This window comes from Hylobates moloch, unplaced genomic scaffold (genome assembly GCF_009828535.3).
Source record: "Hylobates moloch isolate HMO894 unplaced genomic scaffold, HMol_V3 SCAFFOLD_9, whole genome shotgun sequence".
In the NCBI taxonomy this organism is placed as follows: Eukaryota; Metazoa; Chordata; class Mammalia; order Primates; family Hylobatidae; genus Hylobates; species Hylobates moloch.
Window position 1 is genome coordinate 451,752 of NW_026652284.1, and position 15,495 is coordinate 467,246.

General features: G+C 40.3%; 1 protein-coding gene across 1 annotated transcript in view; it reads right to left on the bottom strand.

Annotated features, from left to right (window-relative positions):
* Positions 1-450: 450 nt before the first annotated feature.
* LOC116812746 (zinc finger protein 717-like) overlaps positions 451-15,495 on the bottom strand; it is a 53,155-nt gene continuing 38,110 nt past the window's right edge. Inside the window, 9 exon segments of the mRNA XM_032758533.2 lie at positions 451-1,684; positions 1,686-1,709; positions 1,711-1,976; positions 1,979-2,187; positions 2,190-2,357; positions 2,360-2,429; positions 2,432-3,909; positions 5,840-5,932; positions 6,176-6,431. Coding sequence (XP_032614424.1) covers positions 1,456-1,684; positions 1,686-1,709; positions 1,711-1,976; positions 1,979-2,187; positions 2,190-2,357; positions 2,360-2,429; positions 2,432-3,909; positions 5,840-5,932; positions 6,176-6,431 — 2,793 coding nt within the window. The 3' untranslated portion in view covers positions 451-1,455.

A 15,495-nucleotide genomic window follows, 5' to 3' on the forward strand; every position in this document is an offset into this window, starting at 1 on the left:
TCCTAGCTAATTGCATACTTGTAGTCCTAGCTAATTGCATACTTGTAGTCTTAGCTAACTGCATACTTGTATTCCTAATTGCATACTTGTTAGTCCTAGCTAATTGCATACTTGTAGTCCTAGCTAATTGGGAGACTGAGGTGGAAGGATCACTTGAACCCAAGAAGTTGAGGCTGCAGGGAGCCATGATCACACCACTGCACTCCAGCCTCGATGACTGTCTCAATAAAAAAAAAAAGGCAATGAAAGGAAACAAAAATCATATAAAATCATCAACTCCATAAAAGGCAGAAAAACAGTGGAGGACAAAGCAAGAACAAAGAACAATGGGAGTGAATGGAAAACGACATGGCAAAATTAATCCAACTGTATAATCACTTTGAATGTCAATGGTCTAAATGCACCAATGAAAAGACAAATTGTTAGAGCCCATCAAAATAGAGGCACACCTCACTTTATCGAGCTTCACTTTATTTTGCTTGGCAACACCACCTTTTTAACAAATTAAAGATTTGTGGCCATGAAGTGCTGAGCAAGTCTGACCAGCACCATTTTTCCAACACTGTGTGCTCACTTCACATCTGTGTCACATCTTTTGGCAATCCCCAAAATCTTTCAAAGATTTTAGTTATCACATCTGTTATGATGATCTGTGATCAGTGATTTCTGATGTTACTATTGGAATTGTCTCAGGGTGCTGGAACTCTATGGAAGACAGCAAACATGATGGAAAAATGTTGTGTTTGACTGCTTGACTAGTCATTTCCCTGTCCCTATTTCTCTCTTCCAGCCCCCCTATTACTCAAGATACAATAATGAAATTAGGCCACTTCACTCTGCAGTGGCCACCATGTGTTCAAGTGAAAAGAAGTGTGCACATCTGTTACTTCAAATCAAAAGGTAGAAATCAAGCTTAGTGAAGAAGGCATGTTGGAAGCTAAGACAGGCCAAAGCTAAGCTTCTTGCATCAGCTACCCAAGTTGTGAATGCAGATAAAAAGTTCTTGAAGGAAGTTATAGGTGCTACTCCAGTGAACACATGAATGATTTTTTAAAAACAAAAGTCTTTTCACTGATAGAGAAAGTCTGAGTGGTCTGCATAGAAGATCAAACCAGCCCCAATATTCCCTTGAGACAAAGCCTAATCCTGAGAAAGGCCCTCTCTTCAATTCTATGGAGGTGAAGAGAGGTGAGGGAGTTGCAGAAGAAATGTTTGAAGCTGGCAGAGGTTGGCACATGAGCTTCTAGGAAAACAGCCATAACTGTGACATTAAAGTGTGAAGTGTGCTGTAAAAATGGGAACAAGAAAGCCTGCATGATAGCCCATCTGTTACAGCATGGTTAAGACCTTCTTGTTGGTAGGCCAGGAGCTAATGGTCACCATTTGTGTCCATATTCTCCTAAACCGGGCATGGAGAAATCTACAATAGTAGCCGGAGAGGTGTAGGTTGTGGGTTCAAGGGAAAAAAGAGTGATTTTGAGGGAACACATAGCCTGCCTCAGCTACATCAGATTTCTCTCCTATATGGGTTTGTTGATGCCTGCTGAGGTGTGACTTCTGGCAAAAGGTTTTCCCACATTCTTTACATTCATAAGGTTTTTCTCCTGTGTGTGTTCTCTGATGTATACTGAGGCCTGACTTCTGGGAGAAAGTTTTCCTACATTCATTACATCTAAAGGGTTTTTCCCGTGTGAGTTCTGTTATGTACAGAGTTTTGACTTCTGGGACGTTTTCCTACATTCTTTACATTCAAATGGCTTCTCACCTGTGTGAGTTCTCTGATGTATGGTGAGAACAGTCTTACGGTAAAACGTTTTCCTATATTCATCACATTCATAGGGTTTCTCTGCTGAGTGAGTTCCCTGATGCATATTGAGGTTTGACTTGTGACGAAAGGTTTTCCCACACTCATTACATTCATAAGGTTTTTCTCCAGTATGGGTTCCATGATGTACAGTGAGGACTGATTTCTGACTGAAGGTTTTTCCACATTTGCTACATTCATAGGGTTTCTCTCCCGTGTGAATACCTTGATGCTTCTGAAGATTTGCCTTCTGATGAAAGGATGTTCCACATTCATTACATTCTCAGGGCCTTTCCCTGCTGTGAGTTCTCTCATGTATAATAAGGTATGATTTCCAACAAAAAGTTTTTCCACATTCATTACATCCACACAGTTTTTCCCATGTGAGTTCTCCAGTGTACGGTGAGGAATGACTTGTGCTGAAAGGTTTTTCCACATTCATTACATACGTAAGGTTTCTCCCCTGTGTGAATTCCCTGATGGGTGCTCAGATTTGACTTCTGATGAAAGGTTTTTCCACATTCATTACATTCATAGGGTCTTTCCCCTGAGCTCTCTTGTGTATCCCAAGGTTTAACTTATTGATAAAGGTTTTCTCACATTCATTACATTCACAGGGTTTTTTTTGCTAGTATGAGTTCTCTGATGTCCAGTTAGGACTGACTTACAGTAAAAGGATTTTCCACATTCATTACATTCATAGGGTTTTTCCCCTGTGTGAGTTCTGTGATGTACTGGAAGGTATGACTTGTGGCTATATGTTTTTCCACATTCGTTACATGCATATGGCTTTTCCCCAGTATGAGTTCTCTGATGGGCAGTGAGGAGTGACTTACAGCGAAAGGCTTTCCCACATTCATTGCATTTGTAGGGTTTTTCTCCTGTGTGAGTCCTTTGATGGGTAGTGAGGAACAACTTACGGTGATATGTTTTCCCACATTCATTGCATTTATAGGGTCTTTCCCCTGTGTGAATTCTCTGATGTATCCTGAGGTTCCACTTATTGATAAAGGGTTTTCCACACTCATTACATTCATAGGGTTTTTCCCCTGTGTGTGTTCTCTGATGGACAGTAAGCTTTGACTTACGACTAAATGCTTTTTCACAATGGTCACATGCATAGGGCTTTTCCCCGGTGTGAATTCTATGATGTATTTTGAGGTATGACTTGTGGCTAAAGGTTTTTCCACATTCACTACACTGATAGGGCCTTTCCCCTGAGTGAGTTCTGTGATGTGAAGTGAGAAGTGACTTACGGTGAAAAGTTTTTCCACATTCAATACATTTGTAGGGTTTATCCCCTGTGTGAGTTCTCTGATGTAAAGTGAGGAATGACTTACGGCGAAAGGTTATTCCACATTCATTGCATCTATAGGGCTTTTCCCCTGTGTGAATTCTCTGATGGACAGTGAGGCTGCACTTATAGCTGAACAATTTTTCACACCAGTTACAGGCATAAGGTTTTTCCTTAGTAGGAACCTTGCGCTGTATCGTAAGGTATGATTTGCTAATGGAGGGTTTCTCACATTCAACACATTCATAGGGTGTCTCTCCTGTGTGTGTTTGCTGATGTTTAGTGAAGTCAGACTTTCTACAACAAGTTGGCTGTCCTACCTGAGTTATCCCTTGGACAATAACAGCTGAGTTATGACAGGCTTTCTCAAATTCATTATATTTACCAAAGGTCTGTCCTATATGAGCCCTTCTATGTATAAAGAACATTGCCTCTGTGTTGAAAGTTTTCCCTTGTTCATTACATTGAAAAGGCAGAGTTCGGATCTTGTGATGCTGAGTAAGATGCTCATGATGTCTGTGGGATTTCCTGGTTATATCAGGGACATGAGGTTTCTCTCCAGACTGTGTCTCACCAGGCTTAATAGGGAAAAGCATGTTCTGGCAAACATTAAACTGTCCAGGCTTCATTCCTGAACTGTTTCCATTATTTATAATCAGATTTAGAACATGGTTTGAGTTCAAATTAAATGTTTTTCCTAATTCAACTCTCTCTTGAGTTGATGTGTTGCTGTTGGTGATTACAATTTGCCAGAAAAATCTATCATGACTTTCATGGCTCCTTTCAATAAGGTCATCAATGATCTGGACAGCTGAAATGAGAAAAAAGTATCCATGAACCACACATGATCATGTCTTACAGAATGCTTGTGTAAAGGTAAAAAAAATTACTTCCTATCCCAGTGGAGTAAGATTTGATAAAAATTAATAATGGGTATTGGTTTTATACGCATATGGCTCCTGTTCCTACTAACATAATGTAATAAATCAGTATATTTTCTAATATTCAATTGAGTTTTTCTTTGCATTTTGAAGTTTTCCTGTTCTTTTTTATTTCACAAAGAATTATTTGGTAATAATATGCATCTACTTCCTACTCATAGGTTTTAATAAGTGCTCATTAACTGTCATTTGTTTTCTCTCTTTTTTTCTATTTATTCATAGAACAATAGTGGCTGTTTTAATAGTTGGTATTTTTTCATTATTCTTCTTTGAAGATAGCCAGTTTTTCCTGGGTCAGCAACTGGCAGGTACAGGAGATGGCCATTTTTCTGTCTCCTAAGCATAGAAGTAGCTTGTGGACAGGATTTTGCCTATATGTTAACCTTTCACTCCTCCCTGAGAATGGTTAAAAGTGTCTGGAGGTTTTCCAAGCAGAAAATCTCTTATTCCTCATGTTAAACAAAAACAGATCCTGGCAAATTCCTACTTAAACATGACATCCCCTGCTTCCCAGATCCATAATAGGCACAGAAGCTCCAGTCAAAAAACCATACTGGTGATCTGAAGGATTGGTTCTGCAACTCAGGCTGTGCCTGTCATCTTTGAAAAGTGTATTTCTGGTTCCTTTTGAGATCAACAGCCCTGCCCCTCTCCACTCACACATTCCTGCTTGACAATTCCCCATTTTTGAAGGGTTTTATTTTGTGTTTTGGAGTTTCAGATGTCACACAGTGTTATATAAAAATGAAGTTTCCTGTACATTTCTCATCTTCAAATGGTAACTACAAACTCCACTCTCAAACAGAAATCTGAGCCCTTCAACAGGAAATAATTGGTTTCTTTGGACTTGAGACCCAGAATTTTCTGGTTCTCCTCCCAAGTCCAGCACCACCCCTATCCAGGCCCCTATGATGGGTCCTCCTCAGCTTCATAATTTCTTTCTGAGACAGGATCTTACTCTGTTACTCAGGCTGGAGTGCACTGTTGCTATCAGAGCTCACTGAAGCTTCAAACTCCTGAGCTCAAGCAATCCTTCCATCTCAGCCTCCCAAGTATAAAAACTGGGATTAGAAACCCATGTCACCACACTCAGCTACGTTTTTTTTTTGTAGGTAGGGTCTACAAGGATCACTTAAGGCCAGAAGTTCGAGACCAGCCTGGGCAATAGAACAAGACCTCATCTCTACAAACAATAAAAAATTAGCTGGGTGTGATGGCACACACCTGTAGTCCCAGCTACTTGGGAGGCTAGGGTGTGAGGAACACTTGAGCCCAGGAGTTCATCATTACAGTGAACTATAGTCATGCCACTGCACTTGAGTCTGAGAAACAGAGCGAGAACCATCTGTTTAGTAAAAAATAAAACAAGAAGAATAAAGCTACAGCTTAAAAAGAAACACTATTTTCATCATCACTATTATAATGACTGATTCTTAAAAATCGCTTAAGATACATTCAAAGGATAAATAAATGCATGAATGTCTAAAAAATTTTTTTAAGATACTACATCAGAATAGAGGAAAAGGGGGAAATAGAGAAAATAAATAGCAAAGAAAAAGGCCTAAGGAGAGGATGGCAGGGATTGGATTTGGGGTAAAAAGAGGAAGATACTCAGAAAAATAAGAGACTGGGATATATGCATGAGATCTACCCTGGGGACTATATAATGCACATTTAATGCAGACCAACAGTCTTCAGGTCTAAGACCTAGGGGAAAAAGTGGTGAAAACAAGATAACACGACCAAAATCTGCTGGGCATTACTCCTCCAGGCCTCCCTGCCCAGTATTCACTGACTGACCTGAAAGTCTCAGGTTTGGGGCTTCTTCTACTATCCATGGCTCTGCTCCTTGCTCTAGCTTGAAGATCATCTCAGGTTTAGTAATGTGATGCCCTGGTAACGAGAAACAATGGAAGACTTTGTCAAACCACTAAGTCAAATCCTTTTCAGAATGACAACAGCTGGGCTTCAGGGACTGTGCAATGAAGGAGCCAATTTGAACATTTCATTACAGAGTAGTGACACATTTTTCATCAACTGGAATCTTATAAGTAAATATTATTATACCTTAAAAGGGTTCCTATATTTACGAACAACAAAACACATTCCTGGGAGTTACTGGGAAGTTTCACTCACCCAATGATACCAGGCTGCTGTAGGTCTCCAGCATCACATCTCTGTACAGTGTCCTCTGAGCGTCATCCAGGTCCTGCCACTCCTCCCAGGTGAAGTACACAGCTACTTCCTCAAAGGACACCAACTCCTGTAATGATACCAGGCTGTTGTAGGTCTCCAGCATCACGTCCCTGTACAGGGTCCTCTGAGCATCATCCAGGTCCTGCCACTCCTCCCAGGTGAAGTGCACAGCCACATCTTCAAAGGACATCAACCCCTGTAATGGCACACTTTTCCTCAAGTCAAAGCATCAGCCCAGGGTCAAAAGAACAAGATCTAGGAATTCACTCTTTTTTGTGTCCATGTGTCTTATATGTATTTTACATAAGATGTAGTTTGTTTTGTACTGTTTATGGTGGGAGAAGCAGTAATCACAGTAGAAATATGCTTCCACTGTAACAACTTATGAATTAATAAAATTGTATTACAAAGTTCACCTTATAGATCTAGAACCACCCTTGTTGCTAGGGATAAAAGTATAAACAAAATGCAAGGCCCTCTCTCTACAAAAATAATTTTAAAAATAGACATAATCCTGCATGCCTGTAGTCCTGGCTACTCTGGAAGCTGAGGCTGAAGGATTGCTCGAGCCCAGCAGTTTGACAGTGTAGTGAGTTATGATCACACCACTGCACTCCAGCCTGGCCAACAGAGACCCTGTCTCTCAAAAACAAAAAACAAAAAAAAGGGGAACAAAATTCTACTCCTCAAAGGAGCTCATGATCTGGTTATGAATATATAAGTATAAACACATACTGGGAATAATGTTTAGGTGAACTCATTGAGACACAAGCTCAGTGCAGACTAGGATAAGAGAGAAAGAGAAAATAAATTTTGTTTATTTTGCATCATGAGGTTCCACTTTACTGAAAAATCAGGTGTTTGGCTCTTCCACATGAACCATGAATTCTCATGACTATGAGAACGTATCAGAAGTCTACTCACAAAGGCAAAAAGAACACACACCACTTTAACGGAACTCTGGACAGCACCATGCCTAGATGAATGATCCTGGGCAGTGATGAAAGTTAAATGCAATATTTAAGGAATTGATTACGCAGTGAGTCTGCATTTAAATATTTGACCTAATTTCAAAAATTCTTATGCACCTATCATTTTAACATTACATTACTTCCTCAGTAGCCATGGGGACTGATTCCAAGACACCCCCAGATACCAAAATCCACAGATTGGATAACTCTCTTATATAAACTAGTCTCATATTTGCATATAACTTATGCACCTCCTCCTGTATACAGTCATAAGCTGCATAATAACATTTCAGTCAATGATGAAACATGTATATCACAATAGTCCCATAAGATGATGAAACATACACAGAAACCTGATACTGGCATTGCAGATGAAGTGCAGAAAATGATATTCAATAATGGCTCAGCCATCTGGTTACCCATATACCAAAAACATAAAAATATACATATCATGTAGGTTTTTGTAACACTATGATGTTCACAAAACAATGAAATTACCTAAAGATGCATTTCTCAGAAAGTAATCCCATCAGTAAGCCATGCACAACTGAACTTTAAATCTTTAGATTACCTATAATACTGAATACAATGTAATGCTACATAAATGGTTGTTATACTGTACTGTTTAGGAAATAATGACAAGAAAAATTTCTGTAGATGCTCTACACAGAGACAGCCATCTATTTTTGTGGGAATATTTTTAATCTGAAGTTGGCGGAATCCACAGATGCAAAACCCATGGATACAAAAGGTGAGTATACTTAATTAAAAGCATATACACTGGCATTTAAAAATTTCCTTTCTACAGGACAAAAAATTGCTCTATCCACCCAGGGTGAACACAGCCACTTCAGAAACAGGTGTAAATAGGGAGGTCCAGTAAGGACAGAAAAGTTACATGACCATATTGGCATTTTAACAGCCATCCCTGAGAAAGAGAATGGGAAAGGGCTTAAAGAAAAGTCAGAAGGGAGTAAAGAGGAAGACAGATATCACCTACATCAGGACATGAAGTGTGAGAATACACAATAAGGAAGCAGTTCTTAAAAGGAAAAAAATGTAGAAACAGGATTTGGTACCAATTTGCTGTGCAATGGGTAAAAAGGGGAGTTTTGTTTCCAAGTTATCTGCCATGATCCAGCTAGATTGGTACTGGTGTTGTGAAGTGAAATTTGTAAAAATGAAAGAATATGATAACCAGAAGTGACACAGACTTGGATATATCACGTGTGAAACACCTGAGGTTCCATATTGGGAATTTCCAACTGGCAATTGGGAATATGGCTCCAGTGGTTCAGAAGAGAGATCAAAACTAAAGATAAAGATTTGGAAATTACCAGAATTTCAATGGTACCTGAATCCATCAGACCAAATGAAAATAAGAGAATGAAAGAATAAAAGAAACAAGTACAGAATTTACAGAAACACTAACATTTACACCGGAAGAGAAATAGACTGTGAGGACCAAGAAGGAATTTCCTGAGCTTATTCCACGAATAAAGAAAAGTTCAATATTCAGAAGTCTACTAATATAATTCATCACGATCATAGTCCTGTGGAAAAAAATCCTTTGTGCACATAGGCATTGAGAAGATAGTTTTAGAAACAGATTCCAGGTTCCTATTTCTGCATGTAAGAAGCTTGGAATTAATCAGTAATTACTTTACAATAATTAATTTTAACAACAATCTTAACAACAAATAAAAAGCTGAAGAGACTAAAAAATCAACATTTCTTTCTAGATTTGAAACTCAGGGGAGGACACAGGGCAAACCACGGCCCCCAGGATTGCAGGGACAGAGAAGTGAACATAGGACTTAATGGCTTACAGGAAAATGGACTCACTACTGAAACCAACTTTGGAACCAGTGCTGGAGTAGAAAAACTCAAACTGTAAAGGGTGAACGGCTGGAGGATCAGCGTGGACAACTCTAAGTGGTAAAAACTACAAAGAGATAGAGTTATTGTGGGGGAGGGGGCAAAATACTGTAAAATTGTCTCATGGAGCTTCACCAGGCTCCTGTGACAAATACCTGAGAAAACTCCCCTCCTGCTTCAACCTTTGGGAAGGAAAAAGGAAAACTATTTTGAAATATGCCAGAGCACCCAGTTCTTAACAAGTCTTGTCCATAGGACAAACTACTTAACCTCAGCCTAATCTGCTCTAGTATAATCAGAGCCTAAATAACCTAGGGGAAGGGAATTATCCCCTTCCACTGCAGCCCATTCTAGCCATGTTCCACCTAAGGTGGAAAATTAATTAAACAGAGGAACACTTCTGAGGTTCACAGTATAGACCCAATCATAGCATTCCAGAACACGGCTGCTGGGGTCTGCGTGTTTGTCGCTCACATACGATACCAAAACACTGCTCCTGAGGTCTGAATGTTTGTCCTTCACATAGGATTCCATAACACTGCTACGAGGGTCTGAATGTTTGTCCCTCACATAGGATTCCAGAACATTGATGCTGGGGTCTGAACGTTTGTCCCTCACATAGGATTCCAGAACACTGCTGCTGGGGTCAGAATGCCCCTCACATAGGATTCCAGAACACTGCTGCTGGGGTCTGAATGTTTCTGCCTCACATAGGATTCCAGAACACTGCTATGAGGTTCTGAATGTTTGTCCATTACATAGGACTCCAGAACACTGCTACTGTGATCTGAGTGTCTGGCCCTCACACAGGATTCCAGGACACTGATGCAATGGTCTGAATGTTTGTCACTCACATAGAATTCCACAACACTGCTGCTGTGCTCTGAGTGTTTGTCCGTCACATACAATTCCAGAACACTGCTGCGGGGGTCCGAATGTTTCTTCCTTACATAAGATTCCAGAACACTGTTGCTGTGGTATGAATGTCTGTCCGTCACATAGGATTCCAGAACACTGCTGCCGTGGTCTGAATGTTTGTCCCTCACGTAGGATTCCAGAACACTGGTCTGAATGTTTGTCCCTCACGTAGGATTCCAGAACACTGCTGTGAGGGTCTAAATGTCTGTCCCTCACATAGGATTCCAGAACACTGTTACTGTGATCTGAGGGTTTGGCCCTCATATAGGATTCCAGAACACTCCTGCTGTGGTCTGAATGTTTGTCCCTCACATAGGATTCCAGAACACTGCTGCTATGGTCTGAATGTTTGTCCCTCACATAGGATTCCAGAACACCCCTGCTGTGGTCTGAATGTTTGTTCCTCATGGACGATTCCAGAACACTCCTGCTGTGGTCTGAATGTCCCTCACATAGGACTCCAGAACACTCCTGCTGTGGTCTGAATGTTTGTCCCTCACATAGGATTCCAGAACACTGCTGCTGTGGTCTGAATGTTTGTCCCTCACATAGGATTCCAGAACACTGCTGCTGGGGTCTGAATGTTTCTGCCTTACATAGGATTCCAGAACACTGCTATGAGGTTCTGAATGTTTTTCCCTCACATAGGATTCCAGAACACTGCTGCCATGGTCTGAATGTTTGTCCCTCACATAGGATTCCAGAACACTGTTGCTGGGGTCTGAATGTTTGTCCCTCACTAAGATTCCAGAACACTCCTGCTGTGGTCTGAATGTCCCTCACATAAGATTCCAGGACACTGCTACCAGGGTCTGAATGTCCATCACATAGGATTCCAGAACACTCCTGCTGTGGTCTGAATATCCCTCACATAAGATTCCAGAACACTGCTATGAGGGTCTGAATGTTTGTCCGTCACATAGGATTCCAGAACACTCCTGCTGGGGTCTGAGTGTTTGTCCCACACATAGGATTCCAAAACACTGCTGCGACGGTCTGAATGTTTGTCCCTCACATAGGATTCCAGAAGACTGATGCGAGGGTTTGAATGTTTGTCCCTCATATAGGATTCCAGAACACTGCTGCTGTGGTCTGTTTTTCTTTTTCTTTTTGTGTTTTTTAATTGCTTTATTTATATTTTTAATTGACATATGACATTGCATGTTTTTGTAATGTAAAATGTGAGGGACAAACACTCAGACCAATGCAGTAGCACTCTGGAATCCTATGTGAGGGACAAACATTGAGACTCTCACAGTAGTGTTATGGAATCCTACCTGAGGGACAAACGTTCAGAACCCAGCAGCAGTGTTCTGGAATCCTATGTGAGGGACAAAGTATGTACGCATTGTGAAAAGGTCAAATCTAGCTAATTAACAAATACATCAACTCACATAGTTATCATTTTCCTGGTGAATGCACATAACATTAACTTTCTATTTCTTAAGAATACAATGTATCATCATCAATTACAATCACCTTGTTCTACACTACATCTCCTGAAATTTATTCCTTCTATCTTACTCTAAGTATGTATCCTCTGATTAACATCACCGCAACTCCCCTTGACCCCTAGCTCTGATACCCGCCATTGTACTTTATACTTCTATGAGATCAACTTTTTCACATACCAGTAGGAGTCATATCATGACATATTTATCTTTCTGTGCCTGGCTTATTTCACTTAACATATTGTCCTCCAGGTTCATCCATGTTGTTCACAAATGACAGGGTTTTCTTTTTTTTACTGCCAAATAATATATCACGTTTTCTTTTTTTATATTTTCCTTATCGAATTTTATATATTTTTTATTATACTTTAAGTTCTAGGATATATGTGCACAACGTGCAGGTTTGTTACATATGTATAACATGTGCCATGTTGGTGTGCTGCAACCATTAACTCGTCATTTACATTAGGTATATCTCCTAATGCTATCCCTCCCCCCTCCCCCATCCCACAACAGGCCCCGGTGTGTGATGTTCCCCTTCCTGTGTCCACGTGTTCTCATTGTTCAATTCCCACCTATGAGTGAGAACATGCGGTGTTTGGTTTTTTGTCCTTGTGATAGCTTGCTGAGAATGATGGTTTCCAGCTTCATCCATGTCCCTACAAAGGACATGAACTCATCAATTTTTATGGCTGCATAGTATTCCATGGTGTATATGTGCCACATTTTCTTAATCCAGTCTATCATTGTTGGACATTTGGACATTTGGGCTGGTTCCAAGTCTTTGCAATTGTGAGTAGTGCCACAATAAACATATGTGTGCGTGTGTCTTTATAGTAGCATGGTTTATATTCCATTGGGTATATACCCAGTAATGGGATGGCTGGGTCAAATGGTATTTCTAGCTCTAGATCCCTGAGGAATCGCCACACTGTCTTCCACAATGGTTGAACTACTTTACAATCCCACCAACAGTGTAAAAGTGTTCCTATTTCTCCACATCCTCTCCAGCACCTGTTGTTTCCTGACTTTTTAATGATCATCATTCTAACTAGTGTGAGATGATATCTCATTGTGGTTTTGATTTGCATTTCTCTGATGGCCAGTGATGATGAGCATTTCCTCATGTGTCTGTTGGCTGCATAAATGTCTTTTTTTGAGAAGTGTCTGCTCAAATCCTTTGCCCACTTTTTAATGGGGCTTTTTCTTGTAAATTTGAGTTCTTTGTAGATTCTGGATATTAGCCTTTTGTCAGATGAGCAGATTGCAAAAATTTTCTCCCATTCTGTAGTGTGCCTGTTCACTCTGATGGTAGTTTCTTTTGCTGTGCAGAAGCTCTTTGGCTTAATTAGATCCCATTTGTCAATTTTGGCTTTTGCTGCCATTGCTTTTGGTGTTTTAGACATGAAGTCCTTGTCCATGCCTATGTCCTGAATGGTATTGCCTAGGTTTTCTTCTAGGGTTTTTATGGTTTTAGGTCTAACATTTAAGTCTTTAATCCATCTTGAATTAATTGTTGTATAAGGTGTAAGGAAGGGATCTGGTTTCAGCTTTCTACATATGGCTAGCCAGTATTCCCAGCACCATTTGTTAAATAGGGAATCCTTTCCCCATTTCTTGTTTTTGTCAGGTTTGTCAAAGATCAGATAGTTGTAGATGTGTGGTATTATTTCCGAGGGCTCCGTTCTGTTCCATTGGTCTATATCTCTGTTTTGGTACCAGTACCATGCTGTTTTGGTTACTGTAGCCTTGTAGTATAGTTTGAGGTCAGGTAGCGTGATGCCTCTAGCTTTGTTCTTTTGGCTTAGGATTGACTTGGCGATGCAGGCTCTATTTTGGTTCCATATGAACTTTAAAGTAGTTTTTTCCAATTCGGTGAAGAAAGTCACTGGTAGCTTGATGGGGATGGCATTGAATCTATAAATTACCTTGGGCAGTATGGCCATTTTCACGATATTGATTCTTCCTATCCATGAGCGTGGAATGTTCTTCCATTGGTTTGTGTCCTCTTTTATTTCGTTGAGCAGTGGTTTGTAGTTCTCCTTGAAGAGGTCCTTCACATCCCTTGTAAGTTGGATTCCTAGGTATTTTATTCTCTTTGAAGCAATTGTGAATGAGACTTCACTCATGATTTGGCTCTCTGTTATTGGTGTATAAGAATGCTTGTGATTTTCGCACACTGATTTTGTATCTTGAGACTTTGCTGAAGTAGCTTATCAGCTTAAGGAGATTTTGGGCTGAGACAATGGGGTTTTCTAGATACACAATCATGTCATCTGCAAACAGGGACAATTTGACTTCCAAGAAACAACTAAGATCAGAGCAGAACTGAAGGAAATAGAGACACAAAAAACCCTTCAAAAAATCAATGAATCCAGGAGCTGGTTTTTTGAAAAGATCAACAAAATTGATAGACCACTAGCAAAACTAATAAAGAAGAAAAGAGAGAAAAATCAAATAGACGCAATAAAAAATGATAAAAGAGATAGCACTACCGATCCCACAGAAATACAAACTACCATCAGAGAATACTACAAACTTCTCTATGCAAATAAACTAAAAAATCTAGAAGAAATGGATAAATTCCTCGACACATAAACCCTCCCAAGACTAAACCAGGAAGAAGTTGAATCTCTTAATAGACCAATAACAGGCTCTGAAATTGAGGCAGTAATAGCTTACCAACCAAAAAAAAAATCCAGCACCAGACAGATTCACAGCCAAACTCTACCAGAGGTACAAGGAGGAGCTGGTACCATTCCTTCCAAAACTATTTCAATCAATAGAAAAAGAGGGAACCCTGCCTAACTCATTTTATGAGGCCAGCATCATCCTGATACCAAAGCCTGGAAGAGACATAACAAAAAAAGCGAATTTTAGACCAATATCCCTGATGAACAACAATGCAAAAATCCTTAATAAAATACTTGCAAACCGAATCCAGCAGCACATCAAAAAGCTTATCCACCATCATCAAGATGGCTTCATCCGTGGGATGAAACGCTGGTTCAACATATGCAAATCAGTAAACGTAATCCAGCATATAAACAGAACCAAAGACAAAAACCACATGATTATCTTAATAGATGCAGAAAAGGCCTTCGACAAAAATTCAGCAGCCCTTCGACAAAATTCAGCAGCCCTTCATGCTAAAAACTCTCGATGAATTAGGTATTGATAGGACGTATCTAAAAATAATAAGAGTTATTCATGACAAACCCACAGCCAATGTCATACTAAATGGGCAAAAACTGAAAGGATTCCCTTTGAAAACTGGCACAAGACAGGGATGCCCTCTCTTATCACTCTTATTCAACATAGTGTTGGAAGTTCTGGCCAGGGCTGTCAGGCAGGGGAAAGAAATAAAGGGTATTCAATTAGGAAAACAGGAAGTCAAATTGTCCCTGTTTGCAGGGGTCTGTTTGCCCTCACATAAGATTCCAGAACACTATTGCTGTCATCTGAGTGTTTGTCCCTCACATAGCATTCCAGAACACTGCTGCTGTGGTCTGTTTGTCCCTCACATAGAATTCAAGAACACTGCTACAAGGGTCTGAATGTTTGTCCATCACACAGGATTCCAGAACACTGCTGCTAGGGTCTGAGAGAGTGTATCTCACATAGGATTCCAGAACACTCCTGCTGTGGCCTGAATGTTTTTCCTTCACATAGGATTCCAGAACACTGTTGCTGTGGTCTGAATGTTTGTACCTCACATAGGATTCCAGAACACTGCCACAAGGGCCAAATGTTAGTCCCTCACATAGGATTCCAGAACACTCCTCCTGTAGTCTGAATGTTTGGCCCTCACGTAGGATTCCAGAACACTGCTGCTGGGGTCTGAATGTTTGTCCCTCACGTAGGATTCCAGAACACTGTTACGTGGGTCTGAATGTTTGTTCCTCACATAGGATTCCAGAATACTGCTGCTGTGGTCTGTTTGTCCGTCACATAGGATTCCAGAACACCGTTACGAGGGTCTGAATGTCCATCACATAGGATTCCAGAACACTGCTGCTAGGGTCTGAGAGACTGTCCCTGA